This window comes from Phyllostomus discolor, chromosome 7, assembly GCF_004126475.2.
Source record: "Phyllostomus discolor isolate MPI-MPIP mPhyDis1 chromosome 7, mPhyDis1.pri.v3, whole genome shotgun sequence".
NCBI lineage: Eukaryota > Metazoa > Chordata > Mammalia > Chiroptera > Phyllostomidae > Phyllostomus > Phyllostomus discolor.
The window spans coordinates 126,218,866-126,239,372 of record NC_040909.2 but is presented as its reverse complement, the minus strand read 5'-3'; the positions used below and the strand labels follow the sequence as shown (position 1 = coordinate 126,239,372).

The 20,507-nt window shown below is 41.0% G+C and overlaps 1 protein-coding gene across 3 annotated transcripts in view; it reads right to left on the bottom strand.

The window, feature by feature from the left end:
• Positions 1-20,507, bottom strand: part of COL14A1 (collagen type XIV alpha 1 chain) — a 194,939-nt gene that overhangs the window by 108,027 nt on the left and 66,405 nt on the right. For 2 of the 3 annotated variants that reach the window (XM_036031381.1, XM_028534047.2), the window contains exons 13-19: positions 20,305-20,434; positions 13,914-14,053; positions 5,622-5,748; positions 3,937-4,076; positions 3,326-3,458; positions 1,927-1,986; positions 175-326 (exon numbers count right to left, since the gene is read on the bottom strand). In XM_036031381.1, the coding sequence (XP_035887274.1) occupies positions 175-326; positions 1,927-1,986; positions 3,326-3,458; positions 3,937-4,076; positions 5,622-5,748; positions 13,914-14,053; positions 20,305-20,434 (882 nt within the window). The remainder of the gene's footprint in view (positions 1-174; positions 327-1,926; positions 1,987-3,325; positions 3,459-3,936; positions 4,077-5,621; positions 5,749-13,913; positions 14,054-20,304; positions 20,435-20,507) is intronic. The other variant, XM_036031380.1, reaches the window with a different exon arrangement.

Sequence of the window (20,507 nt, the reverse complement as noted above, 5' to 3'; positions counted from 1 at the left end):
CATTGAGGAAACAGTGGTTAGGTTTGGGTTAAATGAAAGCATTAGTGTCCGGAGATGGCAGAGTCACCGAGAAAGGAGCAGAAGAGAGAGCTTGCACCCATCTCTGGGGAGAGCACCGTTAGCTCTGTTAGTCAAGAGAGCTCAGAGTTGCTAGTCAGCTGCATTTATACAGACCGTTCCTACCACTTCTTCCTCGGGGTCCCCTTGAGCAGTCAGGTAGGTCACCCTGAACTGCTGCACGCTGCTGTCCGAAATGTCCCATTTTACCCGCAGGCTAGAGGTGGTTTCCTCATCTACAACCAGGTTTCTGATTCCTGTCTGGAAAACTGGAATAAACACAACCAAGGATGAAGAATTTTAAACCCACTATATTCCAAACGAGCTACAAAGACAATCTGTGGACATGGCAACAAGATCATTTACTGTATTTCTCAAATATAGGCCCACAAGAAGAACAACTTAGCTTTCACAGTGAATGGGGAGCCATGATACCTACTGGTAGCAAATAAAAATGGGTTTAAGAGACGCAGACCATGGACACCTCAAAACTACCAGCTCTGAATACACAGAGGAAAAGGAACTGGGGGGAAGCCCTTGGACTGGAAAACCCCAAGGGGAGCCCACTCATGGAGGGGAGCATGCTCAGGAAAACCTCACACTAGTCCTCTGTTGGAGAAGCAGACATGAGGGACCAATGTAGTCAGCTTCAAGATGTGGCCCAGCATCTGACATGCCCATTCACCTGTTCCCCCATTTCTGCTACCATGTCTCCCTCAGACCCAAACCTCTCCCCACGGTGCCTCTATTCACTCAGCCCACATGGAGGTTATTTGTCCTCTGACATCTGCTCAAACTCCTGCACCTGTGTTCTCTGACACATTCCTTCTCTTCTACCAAGGTGTCTGCCCCCTTATCTGTCCCATTTTCTTCTCCTTTTTTGTGCTGACTTCCTTTCATTCTGTCCATCTCTACTGAGTCTTTCTTTTCTTCATTCATTTATTCAGCCAGCATTCACTGAGCTTTTCCTGTTTGTCAAACTGCCTTATACTTTCGAGATAGACAGTGATTAACATTTGACAAAAATAGTGAAAAAGTATCATGGAGGTGGCAGGAGAGTGACATTTACTGAGCACAATTGGGGGAAGGTACCTAGTACTAGGAAGAAGAGGCAAAACATCTCAACTTCAGGGCTAGGACATCCAGATGGCAGGGGAACGGGAAAGCATGAAAAACATGGCTGGAGATCAGGAAGAGAGGCAGAACCCAATCAGGATCTTGGGTGTTATGATAAAGAGATTTGGGAGAAGGAAAAAAGATCAATAAAGATTAACTGAAGAATGAAAGAATCAGTGAATGAGTGAATGAATGAATGAATGAATGATGGAAAGCCCAGAAACCCACAGAAAGGCTTTAGGTAGGGAAATAAATGATATCATTAAACTTGTGTTTTATCTAGTTGACTCTGACAGCTAGTGGGAAGGTGTGTTATAATGGAGGGAGAAGTCAAGCTGAGAGAGAAAACAACTGTTATAGGAAGACCAATAGACCAGCTAGATCTTAGTAACCCACCAAAATGCAAGGAAACCATAATATGAATAATTCCCAACAGAGAGCAATAGGAGAAGTCACTGAGATGGAGAGGAGGACAGAAACTCCAGGGTGTGCTATGCTAACACCCTCTGAAAGATTACATGGGAATCCGAAACAAAGACGGAAAATGTAGGGAGCTGTAACAGTGAGACGAGCAGGCAGAGGACCATCGGTATTTAGGGGTAAGAAGAGGGTGAGAGGTCCGGAGAGGTGTGACATTTGCACTGGTGTACCCTGATCCTAATTAATAATAAAAAATAAATAAAACTGGGATAACATAACCTTGGTTTAAATCAAACTTTTCTCATGGGTAAATAGGCTTTGACTTGTCCTTACCTGATGTTACAGGTCTGGTAGGTACTATGGTCGTAGCTGGCTCTGTCCAAACACCGTCAACTACAAAATATATGTAATATTTTAAAATTCTTTAATGATGACTCTATATATTTGTGGATAGCACTTTATAGCTATCAAATGAAATGCCGCCTGTATTATCTCACTTGCATCTCACAACCGTCTCGATTATGGTTGTAAGAGTGAAGAAGTGAGTAGTACGTAACGCAGACATTGTACCTGTTCTGCAGATAAGGAAACTGAAACCCAAAGAAATTCAAATGCCTAACACAGATACCAGCCTTCGTATAAATATTTGAATCACACCTATAAAGTTGTGAAACCTCCCAGTTACGCTGAAATGAGGCAGCACTAGGGTAATGCAAGGAAACTGCTGTAGGTCAAGCTGTGAAAGCGCTGCCAGACAAGGCCACTAAGGGGGACCACAGACGAGCACCTTCTGCTTCTTGTACCCAACCTGGGCAACCAGTGCATGGAGCAGCTGTGTGGTGCTCCACCAAGTCCCCTTTCCAGTGTCAGCGTGCTCATCCACCAGCTTCTGGAACACTGGATCAGAACACCGGGTCAGAACACCCGTGGCCCTGACCTCTGGGAACCGCCTTGCCTGAGGTCATAGTCTCTGTCAGGGGATGGCCTACCTCCAATGACACGGGGATGCAGGGACACAAAGGCCCGGCCCCTTTGACTCAGTTTGGGACAGCTCAGAAGGGTCATCCCAGGTCTAGAAGTCCTAACAGAACTGGCTGAAGACTTTAACTCCTATGTCCCATCCGGCCAGGCTTCCTTTCTTACAGATGCATCTCCCAACTCAACTCTTAAATAAACCTTCTGGATGCAATTTTCTCTTTCAGACTTTATTCCTGGGAACCCAATGAAAGAAAATCTAATATGTGTTTAATACCTCATATTTAAAAAATGAAGGGATGAATGAATCAGCGAGTGAATTTTGTACATGATTCTTGGAACCAAGACCAACTTGGGAAATTCCATGAACTCTCTGGGGACATGTTTCCCCTAGGTTGATTTGTTTGCTCATTTATTCATTTATAATGATCACATCCATCCATCCATACATCCATGCAGTAAGTATTCATTACACAGTTAAAACATGCCACACACTGTGCTCAATGCTGGAGAGATCATGGTGAACAAGAGAGATATGATCCTAGCTTTATGGTGGTCGTAACCTAAGATGCAAAGATGCTTTACATATTGGTTTCATTAAAGGTGAAGATATGGGAAGAATTCTGGGGGACAAAGAGAAATCGAAGCTTCTGGGGTCCCAGATAAGGCTGATGGGCAGGGAACCTGGTAGGGTGCAGAGGGTGTCCGGCGGTGGGAATTGGTAATATCCGCCCACCTCGGCCAGACCAAGACTTACGTGTGGTCCCGACAGCGGTCACCACCTCACTCTCGCTGCCATCATCCAGGATAGCCAACAGGGAGACTTCGTACTCGGTGCCCGGATCCAGGCCCTTAATCACGTGGGAGTCTTGGTCCTCTTTTAGGACAACCTGGAAAGCACTTAGTGTTCAGTAACTGGGTTTATTTGAACAACAGAGGAGAACGCTAAGAGAAAATAATGAAAAGGAAAAATGTTGCCCCAGGTGTTAAGTAACAAACAACTAAGCATACAGGACTCTAGAGTCGTGGAACTCAATTTTAAAGTCAAATCAGAGGCCTGAATAATTCCTTTGGATTCTTCATAAACTATGAAGATCACAAAAGTGGCATTTTGAAGTTTTATTAGATGTCATTTGGGAGTGTCAGAGAATCTGAAAAGATATAAAATATGTAACTAAAGCACCTGCAAAAATGCACATCAAATCATGTGGCTTGACACTGATAAAACTCCATGCCGTGCAACGTATTAGCTACTTCTGGGATTGTCCTGCTGTTTTCAAGGGAAGACCAACTCAGAAGCAGCAGGGGGTCTTCCCTTCCAGACAAAATGCTCCAGGTTAGTTTTCGGCCCGTTTCCCCTAGACTCACTTCCTCGGTCTTCCCGCCATAGACCGGGATCCACATCAGCTTGTGCTGCCCTTCGTCGGCCGAGAGGGGATGCCAGGTCACTCTGAAGCCATCTGTTGTCACCTCGTCAATTTCCAGGTATTGCTGGGCTGGTACTTCCTCTGTGAGCCACGGAAAGGCATTCTGTGAGGAAACTGAGAAGGCAAGAAAGCCACCGCTCCCGGGGCCACGGGAAGAGAAGGCGCCCTCTGAGCCATCCCTCGCTTTGGGAGGGGACTCCCAAGGGCAGCACCCATCAGCCCCATGTGACCTTCCCGACATTTCTGTTTGCGGCGTTCACTGGCAGTGTAAACTAGGGAGACTTGGGGCAGAGCAGACTGTACAGTGTTCCAGTCACTTCCAGAAAACTTTGGTTCTCTACTTGACTCTCTTCATTAACTATAAAAAAAAGGAGTGCCACATTCATCATTTTACAAGGATAGTATTTTACTTAGTACTTTGAGGAAATGAATAATGAAATGGTGCCCTAGAAGTCTGAGAAATGTCCCTTTTAGCTTCCTGCACTTTCTTTTTCTTTAAATCTGTCTATTATGGTCTACCTTCAACATTGTTTTGTATCGGCTTCAGGTGTAGTTAGACACCCATACATTGCAATTCTTTACATTGTTCCCACCAACCCCTGCAGCATCCACCTGGCACCACACACAGCCATTGCAACACCATTGACTACATTCCCACGGCTTCATTCACCTTCATGCCTAAAGCTTTCTGTAGGAATAAGTTCAGTCCTGGAGAGGAAGCTTCATCCTTCTAATCCTGTACATACGCTGGCCATCAGAAGTGAAATATAATTTATCAGGCGTCCCATTATTTCACTGCTTACACACTTCTGAGACGTACAGCAGCAGGTATCACATCCAACGATACCCCGGATGAATTGTCAATCACTGATTTTTATTATTTGAAATCAGAGATTTTTAGAACTTTGTCAGGACCCCATGAGAATTGCAACTGGAAGTAGCCCTGGAGAGATTTTGTGAAATGGCTGAACTTCTTGCAGTGAATATTATTTCTCAACAGTAGGTCAAAAACTTTTGGATATCAACAATTTTGGAAGTTCTATGTAATATATGCACATAGGAATATAAGAAAGTTGTGCAACTTTTGTATTGATAAAGCAAAAAAAAAACAATTATGAGGTTAAGAACAGAACAATGTACACTTTCTTTTAACTGAAACCTTTTGAATGTCAGTGGTCTCTTTTGCCTGCTTTGATAGAAACTAATTAGCCATTATGCAGCCTAATTACCTAATTGTTGGTTTGTTAGTAATAATATAAAATAAAAATTAAAATGCAATCTCTTTAAAATCACAATTGAAGAAGCTGCTCCATTACTTTTTGTTTAATCCATACCCAAGGATATGTTTATTGATATTTTAGAGAGAGAGGAAGTGGGGAGAGAGAGAGAGAAAGAAATAGCAACGTGAGAAACGTCATTTGCTTCCCTCCCATACGTGCCCTCTCCTGGGATCAAAGCGCAGTGCAGGTACGTGCCCTGACCAGGCATTGAATCTTGAACCTTTCAGCGTGCAGAACAATGCTCCAACCTTCTGAACCACCCAGCCAGGGCAAGAAGCTGGTCCAGTGTGTGGTTTCTACATAGTCACTCTCGGAAACTTATCACACCATAACAAGGCTTGCTTACCTGTGGTAAACGCGCCGGTCAGAGGCTCTGACTGCCCTTCCTCATACAGGGAGGAGATGGCAATAGTGTACTCAGTGAGGGGGGTCAGGCCCTTCAGGGGGAATGTAGTGATAGGATCGACTTCAACCTGCAAAGGACGGAAGTCACAGTAGCTACATCAGATGCTCTCTGACACTGGAAACAGAAGTTGTTTTATTACTATCGGCAGTTCACTTGGCTGGCAGTGGAGCTATAAATACTGAAAAAAAAATTACTGCATTATAAAACCAGTCAGTTTATATACACACATTTCTAATCCTACTCTTCAGTAGATTACCTATCAGTTAATTCTCAGGACATCTTTGCAACCGAAATTATTTCCACTCATTAACGATCTAGAAAGTAAAGTGCACACAATTTACAATGCTAATAAAAATATAATATAAATATAATGTGTCCAGGCTGGTCTGCTAGAGACAGGTGGTTTTTGGCTTCATTTTCTGGGCTCCGTTGACTCCATGACTAAGTAACTCCCACGGAGATTCATAGGTGAGTAACCATGGGATGGGCAGAGTCAGGAATGGACGTATGAAAAACAATAGTAAATATTTGAAATTGCCCATTATCTTTCACAGAGAGACATACCTGGGAAACATATGTACCAACATCTTCAGGCCACATACGGGAGGAAGTACTGAGGATAAGGAAGGGGTAAAGAAAAGGAAGAATTAGAAAAAGGAAGAAAAAAGAACAGACCTTGAAGAAGAAAGAAAAAGAAGTAGGAGGCAACGAGGGCAGGATCTAGAAGACGGAGAGAGCCCTGTGCCAAGTCACACTCAAGTTCAAAGAACAGACACAGCTTCAGCTTTGAGAGGCTGCGTCTTGGGGCTGCTGGGTTACATCCAGGGGACATATAGGAGGCCAAGCAAGTGGCACCTCCCACTTAAGCACTTTAAATATATTTTCTCAATAAATACTCATGGAACTGCCATAAAGTAGGTACTCTGGGATATTGAAGAAATGAACCTATTCCTGGCTGGCGTAGCTCAGTGGATTGAGCGCGGGCTGTGAACCAAAGTGTCGCAGGTTCGATTCCCAGTCAGGGCACATGCCTGGGTTGCAGGCCACATCCCCCAGCAACCGCACATTGATGTCTCTCTCTCTCTCTCTCTCTCTCCCCCTCCCTTCCCTCTCTAAAAATAAATAAATAAAATCTTAAAAAAAAAAAAGAAAGAAATGAACCTATTGACCTGAGAGCAGACTCTGCCAAAAAACATCTGACTTAACATGTTTTCAAGAGACATTTCGGAGCAAGGTCACTAAGATCTGTTATTTACAACATTTCCAATAACTAATCTTGATGCTATCTCCTGAGGCTAAGGGGAAGGTGACTAAGCTCGCTGTATTTGTTCATGGCAGTCAAAGTGACTTTTACCAAAATATAAACCGTGTCACGTTCTACCTAAAACCTCCACTGGCTCTCTTTCAAATGAAAACCAGGCACCTTGCAATGACCTCTTGGCCTCGCACCACCTGGAGCGCTGCTCCTCTCTTACCCATGCTCTTATCGCGCCCTGGGCTCCAGCCACACTGCCCTGCCATTGGGTCCAAGCCTTCCTCACCTCAGGGCCTTTGCACGACCAATTTACGGTTCCTGGGACCCTATTTCCCTAGGTCTTTCAAGGGAAGACCATCCTCCTTTGTCAGGGCTGAGCTTAAATTTCACCTCCTCAAAGGGGGTTCTCTTCCCACCTATTTCAGTGGGTTATTCTCAAACAATACCCTTGTTTGTTTCCTCCCTAGCACCAATCATGGCCAGACATTATTTTATTTCCTTATAAACGTGTTTATTGTTTACCTCCTATGTAGAGTATAAGCCCCTTGAGCACAAAATGTTTAGTTTTTTCACCACTGGATGTTGAATTATTGTGTTGGTTGTTTTTTTTTTTTTGAGTGAATAAAATAAGTAAATGAAAATTCAGATGCAGGCAACAAAGAGCCTTTTATTAATTTTTTAATTATATTTTGTTGATTATGTTATTAGAGATGTCCTGACTTTCTACCCTCTGTCCCCTTCACCCAGCACCCCCTACTCCCTCAAGCAATCCCCCACCATTGTTCATGTCCATCAGTCATGAGTGTAAGTTCTTTGGCTGCTCCACTTCCTATACTGTACTTTGCATCCCCAGGGCTATTCTGTAACTGCCTACTTGTATTTCTTTTTTTTAACTTCTAAACTTTTTTTTATTGTTGTTCAAGTACAGTTGTCCCATTTTCCTCCCACTTATTGGTACTTTTTAATTCCCTTACCTCTTCACCCATTCTCCTCCTACCCCCTCCCATATGGCAACCATCTGGTAACCATCTGGTAACTAACTTCATTTCTCTTGCTGCTTTTAAGAAACTATTTATCTTCAACCTTTGGCCTTTTACTTACGATCTGTCTTGGAGTTGGCTTCTTTGCATCCATCATAATTAGGACTCCCTGTGCTTCCTTGACTTGTATGTCTATTTCACCAAATTAGGGGTGTTTTCTGTCATTGTTTTTTTCAGATAGGTTTCCAATTTCTTGCTCTTTCTATTCTCCTTCTAACACCCTTAGGATGTGAATGTTGAATCTCTTGAATTTTTCCCAGAGGCTATTTCTACAAATCTCTTTTTTGGATTCTTTTTTCTTCTTGTTTTGCATGGTTGTTTCTTGTTTCTTTATATGCCAAATAATTGATTTGATTCTTGGCTTCATCCATTCTATTATTGTTTCCCTGTAAATTGTTCTTTATTTCAATTAGTATATCCTTCATTTCTGACTGGGTCTTTTTTATGCTGCTGAGGTCTCCACTAAGTTCCTTGAGCATCCTTATAACCAGTGTTTTAAACTCTGCATCTTATTGATTGCTTATCTCCATTTCATTTATCTCCTTTTCTGGAGTTTTGATCTGTCCTTTCATTTGGGCCATGTTTCTTTCTCTCCTCATTTTGGCAGCCTCCCTGTGTTTGTGTCTATGTATTAGGTAGAGCTGCTTTGACTCCATGTCTTGATAGTGTGGCCTAATGTAGTAGGTGTTCTGTGGCAGAGCCTCCCCTATTACCCAAGCTGGTTACTCAAGATGCAGCCTTTGTATATACTGAGTACACCCATCTCTTGTAGTTGAGCCTTGGTTGCTGTTGGCAGATAAATGGGAGGAATTTACCCAGGCCTATTAGCTTCAAGGACTGGTTGTGACCACTGACCACCAACCTCTGCCCTCCATGGAGGATCAGCTGTGTAGGGGCAGGGTAGTGGTGCTCTGATGTGGTCTGGAGCTGTCCACTGAGTGCACAGGCCCTGGGGTTTCCTCGGTGGTGCAGGCCAAAGTAAGCCCCCACCTGTGTTTCGCCTGGGGAACCCTGCCTAAGCTGTAAAGCAATCTGAGATGGCTGCTACTTGTGCCAGGCTTGGGGGTTCCCAGGCAAAGCCAAGTTGTAACCTAATTCAGCTGCTGCTAGGGCTCACTGAAGCCAGCTCTTGCTTGTTTGATAGGATTTATGAGCCAAAACTAGCCATTTCTATGGAAAAGCAGCTTGGTGGGCCTACCAGTTGGGCGGGGCAGAGCCTCTGGGGATCTCTACCATGGGTTAAACAGTGTTATCCAGGTTGATGGAGTCTCAGTTATGACATAAGCTTACCAGCTCTGTTGGGGTAGGATTTAACAAAGGGACAATGGCTTCTGCTCACCTTGATGCCAGGTACTTCAGTTCCTCCCTGTATCCCACTGGCGCCTTTCAAGCTGCTACCCTAGTGCTGGAGCTCAGGGGGAGTGAGTCTGAGGAAGTGAGTCCATGTGTGGGTTCTTTAAGAGGAACTGCTCGGGACTCCAGAAGTTTCTTCCCCTGACTCAATCCCCACTGGTTTTTGCAGCCAGAAGTTGTGGGGACTTTTCTGCCTGGCACTGGAATCCTGGACTGGGGAGACTGGTGTTGATCTGGGACTCCTCACTCTTGAGATATACCTCCAAAATTTTTATCCATGTGGGTGTGGGACCAGCCCATTGTGCATCTGCACACCTCCTACCAGTCTGGACGAATGTGGTTTCTGTAATTCCATAGTTGTCAAACTTCCATTCACCTTGACTTCGCAGTTGTCAGACTTCCATTCGGCTTGATTTCTGATGTTTCTAAGTGATGGTTGTCCTATATTTTAGTTGTAATTTTGACACGACTGTGCAAAGAGGCAAGCCATGTCTGCCTATGCTGCCATCTTGACTAGAAGTCAACAAAGAGCCTTTTTTAAAAAGATAATAAAAAGATCATCGAACCTAAGAGCCAATCCGGGAAGTATATAAATCCTAAAAAAATCATCAACTAGAGTTCAAAAACACAAGTGTAAGCCCTGGAGAGAAGAACATCCGTTTTCATCCTTTTGAAACCCTGACCAGTCGGTTGGACAGGGGAGCCAACCTCCCAGCCCTTTCAGCTGCCCAGCTGTCGTGCCAGACTTGGAAGTGCAGTCATCTTGGAAATTCTGGCCCAGCCAAGGTCCCAGATGAGTACGAGAGTCACCCCAGCTGACACTACGTGGAGCAGAGACAAACTATCCCTGCTGAACCCTGCCCAAGTTGCATAATCATGGGTTACTGTTTAAGCCAGGGTGTTAGTTACATAGCAATAGTTAATTGCTATGAAAAACATTCTTTCACAGTCTAGCTAAAAGCTTAACTTCAGCCTAATTCTGGGTGAGATGAAGAAATAGTCCTTGATGAGATACGAGGGACTTGAGGTCTCCTCTGGGCTCTGTCATTGAGTCATTACTGTCAGGAACTGGACTTGTTTCTCAGACTCTAAACCCTGGGGCCTTTCCTTTAAAAAACTCAAATGGCACCATATGATCTCACCTTTAACAGGAACCTAATCAACAAAACAAACGAACAAGCAAAATATAACCAAAGACACTGAAATAGAGAACAGGCTGACAGTGACCAGAAGGGAGAGGGGAGGGAATTTCAGGGGAAAACGGGAAAGGTTTACAGGAACAAGTATAAAGGACACATGGACAAAAACTAGGAGGGGGTGGAAATGGGAGGGAGGTGGGGGGGGGGCTGTAGGGGTGGGCTGGGATGGGAGTAAAAGCCAGAAAACTGTATTTGAAAAACAATTAAAATTTAAAAAAAAACTCAAATGGCAGCACTTCAGGACTCCATCATGTTTGCACATTTTCCCACGTTCTTTCACAACACATGCTGTCTGAGATGGCTTCTCTCCTTGGTCCCACCAGCCGTGTGTTGGTAGCTCTATCCCCTAAGGACTGTACTAGGTGCTCTCTGTAGAGCTCTCAGGGCAGTGGCTGGCTCAGGGAAAGCACTGAACATGTGTTAGCCATCATCATCATCATCATCATCATCAACAGTATGATCATCATCGATATTTAAGTGCTGTGTATGGTTTTTCTTTTTTAGTCTCCAAAAAGTTGGGGAGAAGGCTAATGCAGAAGAGATACAGAGTTAGGGAGAGGAAGTAAAGGGGGGGAAATATAAATTAGGTCAAAAGCAAAGCTTTTGCAGTTAGTTGCAGGTTACATACTACATAGATTTCAGTTGGGACATTTTAAAGTTCATTCCAGAATGTTTTGGAAATGTCCTAAAAACACAATTGTAAAATTGGGTTTCAATAAATAAAAAGTTAAAGCAATGAATAAAAAGTTAAAGCAAACTATGATTAGGAATATTCACCATTCAATCATATAGTCCAAAATTAGGTAAAGTAATATTTCACTTAAAAGGAGACGCTTGTCAAACAACCTCTAGTCTCAACTGCGTCATTAAAAATTAAGTACATACACATGCACACACACGAGTCAAAATGAAAATGTTACAAAACCTACACATTGTTCCTGAATTTCATTCAAATTAAATTTTCTCATGGTTTCGTTCCAAGTCCATTTATTTACATTTAAAATTCAGTTTCACCAAACATATTTTTATAATTTTCAAGCACAATAAGAATTAAAAACAGTAAGTGTCTAAAAGGCAGCCTCAAGATTGAAAAGCACTAAAAAATGCACATGTTTTCTCAACAAATGTATTAATCTGGGACCATTCTTTATGAAGGCAAATAACGTAAAATACCATAAGGGACTATGACTATAATTTTTTTAAATGAATGTTAACTGGACCTATTGTACTGCTCATTTCACCAATTATACAAATGTCAGATCACCTGAAATTAATATAATGTTGTATGTCAATTATACCTCAATAAAAGCAACTTTAGGATATAATTATATTCGTAAATATAACTCATATATGCACGTATATGACACACTTTGTTTTATGAGAAAGCATTACCAAAGAAAGATGCTCTACAGTGAACAAGTATTTATTGTTGAGTGTTGCTGTATTGATTGTTTAATGAGTCAACATTTTTAAGTTGGTAAGCTTCATAGAAAAATGGAAATCCCTGGACAAAAGATTAAGGGTCACAAAATCTGGCAGCCCTGCCTGGATTTCTACACAGTAGCAACCTGCAGGGGCTGACCTTGGCTGAGTCTTGGATGGACATGTACGCATCCCCTACCACGTTGGTCCCTGCCACAACTTAGCATCCTTGTCATGGTACCCCACTGTCCATGGTCACTTATCATCAGTCTTGTATTACTGTCTTTCTTTCCATGGAGAATCGTACATCCATGTCCCAAAAGTGAGAATACAGAATATATGAAATAGAGTACACATTGGCCTCATGTTATGAAAAAAATAGGTGAACATGTATTTCTTTGTATATATGACTATTACTTCACATTTGTGGCATGCTTCGCTCATTTATATTATCTGTTCAATCTTCCTACATGCCTGAATTTGTAAGCCATGAGAGGATAATTTATCCCTGATAACAAAGAGACACTGATAGCTCAATGTTTTTTATTTCAATCCTTTTGAGCCAGCACAAACAGCTGCCATGTGCGAGGGCTCATGTGAAGAATCTCCACAGATACACAGACAGCTGCTCCAGCCCCCAGCCGATCCGGTCTTCCCAGTCCGGGGACCAGACCTATGAATTAGGAAGCCATGGTGAGGACACCAGCTTTAGCCACTACCCGGCTACAATCTCATGAGTGACCCAAGCCAAGAAGTAATGTTTTCAAAAGCAAAGCAACTAGTTTAAATGATCCCAGCTTTGTCAGATTTGCCCTTAGGAAGATGTAATGAAGGATGTTGAACTGTAGGTCTGTATTGTTAGCCAACGTGCAGATACTGCCCATTCATTACCTAATGTCCTGTAGAGGGTGCATTCTGAAAAATACGAAATGGATTTAATTACCAGGAAAAGTTTGTCTCTGCATATGAAAATACTTGCTTTATTTGGTCAGAAAACAGAAATGATGTAATCCAACATATTTCCCTCTTTGTCTTAGCTTCTTGGACCAAGATAAGGAAAAAATAACAAAAATAACTTTGCTAACTATTCTGCTAAAACATACTGCCAAGGGGAAAATGTCTAAAGAGTATTAATCACTTAGTACAAATCTCTATATCTTCATAGGTTTTCACAAATTCTGTTATGCACAAGTATCATCCTACACAAAATTTGAATTATTCAATTTGCAGTTTAAGTTTATCAAACCAGGATCTTTCAGATGCCAGTTTACTCAAAAGCAGAGAGATAAACTGGGTAACGCTGATATTATTTCTAGTTTACTATTTCCATAAAGATACACCCCCACCCCCATCCAATGGGGAAGATGGTATTTTCCAAAGATGGCCACATCCATCTCCCTCCCCACGTGCCTCTCCCTGTGGGACTTGTGTTGCCCCCCATCTTGAATCCATCATGGACTTGTCAAATCTCCTACCAGAGGCGACTGGTAGAGTCTGGTGGAGGTGATAGTCTGTGGCTTCTGATGCTACAGAACTCAAAGTGACATAGCTTCTGTGTAGCTGTCACTCTGCCTCCTTCTCTTTAAATGCGTGCCTGTGCCAACACAAAAAGCCAACACAAAAAGCGGCCAGGCCAGAGGATGCATGTGAAGAGTCTCCTTAGAAACACAGACAGCTGCTCCAGCCCCTAGCCAGTCCACTCTTCCCAAACCAGGCACCAGACCTATGAATTTGGAGGCCATGGTGAGGGCACCAGCTTCAGCCACTGCCTGGCTACAATTTCATGAGTAACCCCAAGCCAGAACTACACAGCCTAGCCCTAATTCTGGACCCAAAGACACCGTGAAAGAAAATAAGTAGTATTGTTCTGAGCGACTATGTTTTGGGATGGTGGGTTATGCAGCCGTTAAAAATAAAACTAACACAGAACCAGTGGAAAATTAGACATGGTGTTCCAACTTACCTCGTTAATTTCAGTCCCATCTGCGTTGTTATATACAATTCTATAACCTGTGACCTGTCTTGAAGTGGGGTCCCAGGCTATCCGGGCACTGTTGGAGCCAACATTGGAGATTCTCAGGTTTCTTGGTGGACTTAAGGGCACTTTACAGTACATGGAACAGGAAATAATTGAAATTTTAAATAATATACATGTAAAAAAGACCCAAAACAGCATCTTTGACTTCTGAGTTACTTACAAATGGAAATTTTCATCCAGATAATAACTTATAACAAAAAAGTTTTTCCTTGTAAGGAATATCTAGTAGTGATAAATTATACATGCTTAGAAATTAATAAGATTTAGGTAAATTTTTTGTGCCTTTCTTCTCCAGTCAATGCTAGTATAAAGGTGTAAAGAAGTAACGTAATAGTTCAACCAGGACACCTGATATTAAATCTTATCTATTTCACTCACTTATCATATGATTCTGGCAAAGTCACTTGACTGGTCCTCTCCACAGCTTCCCGTGTGCAAAATCAGGCTGATGCCTACCTATCTGCCATCTCCTCTTTAATCTGTTAGGCATTTCCAAACCAGTCCAAAACTGAGCCACTAACTCCTGTCACTGCTCCCAACCCTTTCCCTTGGGCTCACCCTCTGAGCAGATAGCAAACCCATTCTTCCCATTGCTCGGGCCAAAAACCTTGAAGTTGGCCAAGATTCAGGTCTCTGAACACATGTCCCCTTCTCAGCGAGGCTTCCCATGATCGTCTCATATAAAATAATCCTTCCACCCCATGGTACCTGGCTCATCTCCCTGACTTATTTTATTGCACATTTACTGGTCTACTGTCCATCGCCCCCACTATATTATAATCTCAGAGGGTTAAGGAATCTGCTTTAATTTTCTTCTGGGCTTTACCCCAATATAGCAAGCACTCGATAAATATTTGTTGAATCAATGAGCAGCATTACACTTGAATAAAGCTAAGTGGCTTTGTGAGACTAGATAAAAAGAAACACGTTGCTGTTGTTTTAAAAAAATATTTAAAGAGGTGTTGGTATTTCCGCAGATTCCTGACTATCAATCCCATAATGTTTTGCATTTCTCAAGGGCCCCTTTCTGATTCAACAGATTAAAACCTGTCAATAATCTTTGACAGTTTTGTGAGCTTTCACAGATTTATAGTGAAAACAATGGTTAAGATGTACTTCATGCTTTCTATGAGTCTGAGACATACACATTATCTCATTAAACCCTTACATTAGACTGCAAGGATAGAGTTACAATTATCCCCACTATATAGATCATGAAACTAAGGTAGCTTGGCCAAAGTCACAGTTAGTAGGAGCAGGAGAGCAGTTAGGGTGTAACCCAGGCAACTAATCAATTGATTTATGAACTTGTATAGTATTGAATAGTATAGAATATACTATACTATTGTATAGTATAGAATATAGTATTGATAGAGCCAGCAGAGCAAAAACCTAAGATAAATAATGACAGCTGTCAGCCAATGTTTCCTAACCCCAAGGTCAATTCTTTCATTAATTCTATATATGTATACACACACATATAAAAAACATATAATATGTATATATTCAATATATTATTTACTACATATTAATTTATACATTATTATATAATATATAATATAATTTCCATATATAAATTTATATGTGCATGTTATATAATTTATATATTGTTTATGTTACTATATGTTTATTTATTATATTAATTTAATATATTGATTTTAATATATTGAATTAATATATATATTATTTGGTTATATATTAGATATATTATTTGGCAATAAAGAGCCTATAAGACTTATAAGGCTCAATATATATATTGAATTAATATATGTATTATATCATATTATTTGGCCATATATATATAATTTGACAATAAAGAGCCTATAAGACTTAGTGACTCTCAAACTTACCCTTAAGTATTGAGAGAGAAATTGTAGGAAAGAAAAGCAATATAATTATTTTAAGTGTTGTACACATTTTGTTCTAAATTTTTCTGGAATTTGGTTAAATTTGGCAGCATGATGAAACAATGTCTAGTTTCCTTAGTTCATAAAAATGACAATCTAAATGATGATGGAAGGAGACTTGATTTTTGGTGGTAAACACACAATTCAGTATATAGATGCTGTATTATAGAACTGTACACTTGAAGTCTTATCATTTTATTAACGAATGTAACCCAAAATATTCAGAAAAAATGTTTTTTAAAAATAAAATAAAAATCAGACTAACAAAGAATGCCAGTCTCAGGAACAAGTACCCAGGACATTAGTTTTTAGTTCTAGCCATAGTGATCAGACAAGAAAAAGAAATAAAAGGGCTCTGGCTGGTGTAGCTCAGTGGCTTGAGCATGGGCTGCGAACCAAAGGGTCACTGGTTTGATTCCCAGTCAGGGCACATGCCTGGGTTGCAGGCCAGGTCTCCAGTGGGGACCACATGAAAGACAACCACACATTGATGTTTCTCTCTCTCACTTTCTCCCTCCCTTCCCTCTCTCTAAAAGTAAATTTTTTAAAAATTTTAAAAAGAAGTAAAAGGCAACCAAATTGGAAAGGAGGAAGTAAAACTGTCATTATTTGCAGATGGCATGATAGTGTACATAGAAAATATTATAGTCTCCACCAAAAAAAAATTCAACCTAAAATTGAATCTGGTAAAACAGTGGGATACAAAGTCAATATTCAGAAATCAAAGGCACTTTTGTACACCAACAATGAAATACCAGAAACATAAACCAGGAAAAAAAAAATCCCACTTACTATAGCAACAAGAAAAATAAAGTATCTAGGTAAAGAGGTAAAAGACCTATACTCAGAAAACTACAAAACACTGAAGAAAGAAATTAAGTAAGATACAAATAAGGAGAAGCATATACTTTTCATGGATTATAAGAATTAACATCTTAAAATGTCCATACTACCCAAAGCAATCTATAGATTCAACATAATCCCTATTAAAATACCAACAGCACAGTTCAGAAATATTTCAAAAATGTATATGGAACCAAAAATGACCCCAAATAGCCACAGCAATCTTGAGAAAGAAGAACAAAGCGGGAGGGATCACAATACTTGATATCAAACTATACTACCAGGCCACTGTAAATAAAACAGTCTGGTAGTGGTATAAGAACAGACACATAGATCAATGGAACAGAGTAGAGAGCCCAGAAATAAACCCATGTCTCTATGGTCAATTCATATTTGACAAAGGGGGCACAAACATAAAATGGAGCAAAAATAGGCTCGTCAATAAACTGTATTGGGAGATTTAGGCAACTACATGCAAAAAAAATGAAATTAGACCTCCAAATTACACCATACACCAGAATAAACTCAAGATTAATAAAATACTTAAATGTAAATTGTGACACCATTAAAGTCTAAGAGGAAAACATAGGCAACAAAATTTCAGATATCCCACACAGCATTATTTTGGCTGACATATCTCCTAGGGCAAGGGAAATAAATAAAGAAAAAAATAAGCAAATGGGACTACATCAAATTAAAAAGCCTCTTCACGGTTAAAAAAAAAATCATCAAAATAAAAAGGGATCCAAGTACATGGGAAAACATATTTGCCAATGATATCTCGGACAAGAGTTTGATCTCCAAAATATATAAAGAACTCACATGACTCCACTCCAGGAAGACAAACAATCTGATTTTAAAATGGGCAAAGGACCTGATTAGACTCTTCTCCAAAGACATACAGAGGGCCCAGAGACACATGAAAGGATGCTCAACATCACTAGCCCTCAGAGAGATGCAAATTAAAACCACAATGAGATACCACTTTACACCAGTCAGAATGGCCATCCTTAATAAATCAACAAACAACAAGTGATGGTGAGGCTGTGGAGAAAAGGGAACCCTAGTGCACTGTTGGTGAGAATGCAGGCTGGTACAGTCACTGTGGAAAACAATATGGAATTTCCTCAAAAAAATGGAACTGCCTTTTGACCCAGTCATTCCACTGCTGGGATTATACCCTAAGAAACCTGAAACACCAATTCAAAGAATCTGCGTATCCCAATGTTCATAGCAGCATTAGTTACAATAGCCAGGGGCTAAAAACAGCCTAAGTGCCCATCAGCATATGAGAAAACCAAAAAACTGTGGTATATTTACACAATGGAATACTACATAGCAGAAATAAAGAAGGAGCTCCTACCCTTCACAACAGCATGGATGGAACTGGAGAACATTATGCTAAGTGAAATAAGCCAGGCGGTAAGGGACAAATGCCATATGATTGCACCTATAAGTGGAACCAAGTAAACAAAATAAACAATCGATCAAAATAGAACCAGAGACATGGAAACAAAGAATGGACTGACAGCAACCAGAGGGGAGGAAGGAGAGAAATAAGGGTGGAAAGACGGGGAAGGGACTGGTTAAGAAACATGTATGGGTGACCCATGGACATGGACAGCAGAGCGGGACTGACTGTGGGACCAGGAGGTGGGCTGGGAGGAGGAGAGCAAAGGGGGAAAGTGGGAACAACTGTAACAGAACAACAAAATATTTAATAAAAAAGGAAATAGCTACAAAATAACCCCCAAAATTAACTAGTAATGGTGGGAAAGAGTCATGCACATTTTATAATATAAAGAAATGAATATTCTGAGAGAAATAAAGATGGGCAGTTGGGAAAAATTCACTTAAGTAAAGTGTTATGTTAGATACTGTCTAGCATGATTTATTTCTTCTGTGTTGGGCTTTCCCAGGTGTTGCAGGGAAAAAAGGTTGTTTATTTGCTGTTTTAATTACATGTGTCTTTCTTCAAAGAGCAAGAACTATACGGCCTTGATTAACAAAGAATGGATTGGGAGAAAACTTTGTTATCATTAAATGTCTATGTCTGTTTCCCAAATAGAATCTTAAAGATAAAAGCACTATAGAAATCGTGCCATTCACCTTCTCCCCAGGCCCAGAGGGAGGGGCAAGACCTTGAATCTCTCTGCAGTTTCTTATATTTACCTTTTCTAAAAAATATCGGGAACTCCTTATATTTACCCAAATTAGACTTGCCAATGAAATTGTCACTCAATTTAAAAAAAACTAATTATAATAATAGTTGAGATGCAAAAGGCTGCAACAATTGTTTTTAGAAAAAGCATGTAAATTTTGATAAGAGTGGAGGAAAAAGAAATATTGAGTAAATGTGGGCCGAGTGCTTTCACCTCCACTACTCTTACCTCTCCTTTTCCAGGCTCAGAAGCCTTCCACTACTTGCCCGTTGCCACCCAGCTAAAACATGCCTTGAGCTGGAATTCCCATCTAAGCCGCTCTGATCCCAAAGCCGATATTCTAGCCTCTGGGTTTAGACCAAGACGCTGGTGGCTGGAGAACGCTGCAGTTCAGTTCTAGCACCCATATGACTCACAATAATGAGCCTAGGAGAAATACATGTACTTCCCCTAAATAAAATGCACATTTTCTTTTTTATTTTTAATTTTTTCAATTACAGTTGAAATTCAATATTATTTTTATTATTAGTTTCAGGTATACAGCATCATGGTAAGACATGTATATAATTTCAGAAGTGATCCTCTTTTGTTAAAAAAAGATTTTATTTATTTGTTTTTAGAGAGGGAAGGGAGGGAGAAAGAGAGAGAGAGAAACATCCATGTGCGGTTGCTGGGGGCCGTGGCCTGCAACCCAGGCATGTGCCCTGACTGGGAATCAAACCTGCGATGCTTTGGTTCGCAGCCCGTGCTCAATCCACTGAGCTACGCCAGCCAGGGCAGAAGTGATCCTCTTGATAAGTCTGTCACCCACCTGGCACTGTACATAGTTATTACAATATTATTGACTATCTTCCCTATGCTGCACTTTACATCCCAAAATACACATTTTCTTAAGTTACGATTAGCTCTGAAGAGGTTGAAACCTAAACCAGTATTTCCAATTTAGAATCCCAATTTTTATATTTTATTTTTTAAATTTTATTTAATTGTTGTTCAAGTACAATTTTCTATCTTTTACTTCCATCCCAGCCCACCCACCCAGCCCTCCCCACCTCCCTCCCATTTCCACCCACCCCTAGTTTTTATCCATGTGTCCTTTATACTTGTTCCTGAAAACCCTTCCCCTTTTCCCCTGAAATTCCCCTGCAATTCCCTCCCCTCTCCCCTCTGGACACTGTCAGCCTGTTCTCTATTTCAGTGTCTTTGGTTATATTTTGCTTGTTTGTTTGTTTTGTTGATTAGGTTCCTGTTAAAGGTGAGATCATACGGTATGTGTCTCTCATTGCCTGGCTTTTTTCGCTTAGCATAATGCCTACCCTTTTCGACGGCATGGATAGAACTAGAATCCCAATGTTGGTTTGGGCTTTCCCTACAGCATTTCATCTGAATGACCGAACTACTCACATGTTGTTTCTTGTCCTGAAACGGGATCGCTGGCCTCTTCTCCAAACATAGCATACACTGTTACTGTGTACTCCGTGTTGGGCAGCAGCCCACTCAGTTCAATATCGGTGTGGGTCTGTCCAATTTTCATCTGGAAAGAACACGCATTATCAGGTTGTGCGCCAACATGTCTCATGCACGCTGATCGGAGTGGAACTGGATGA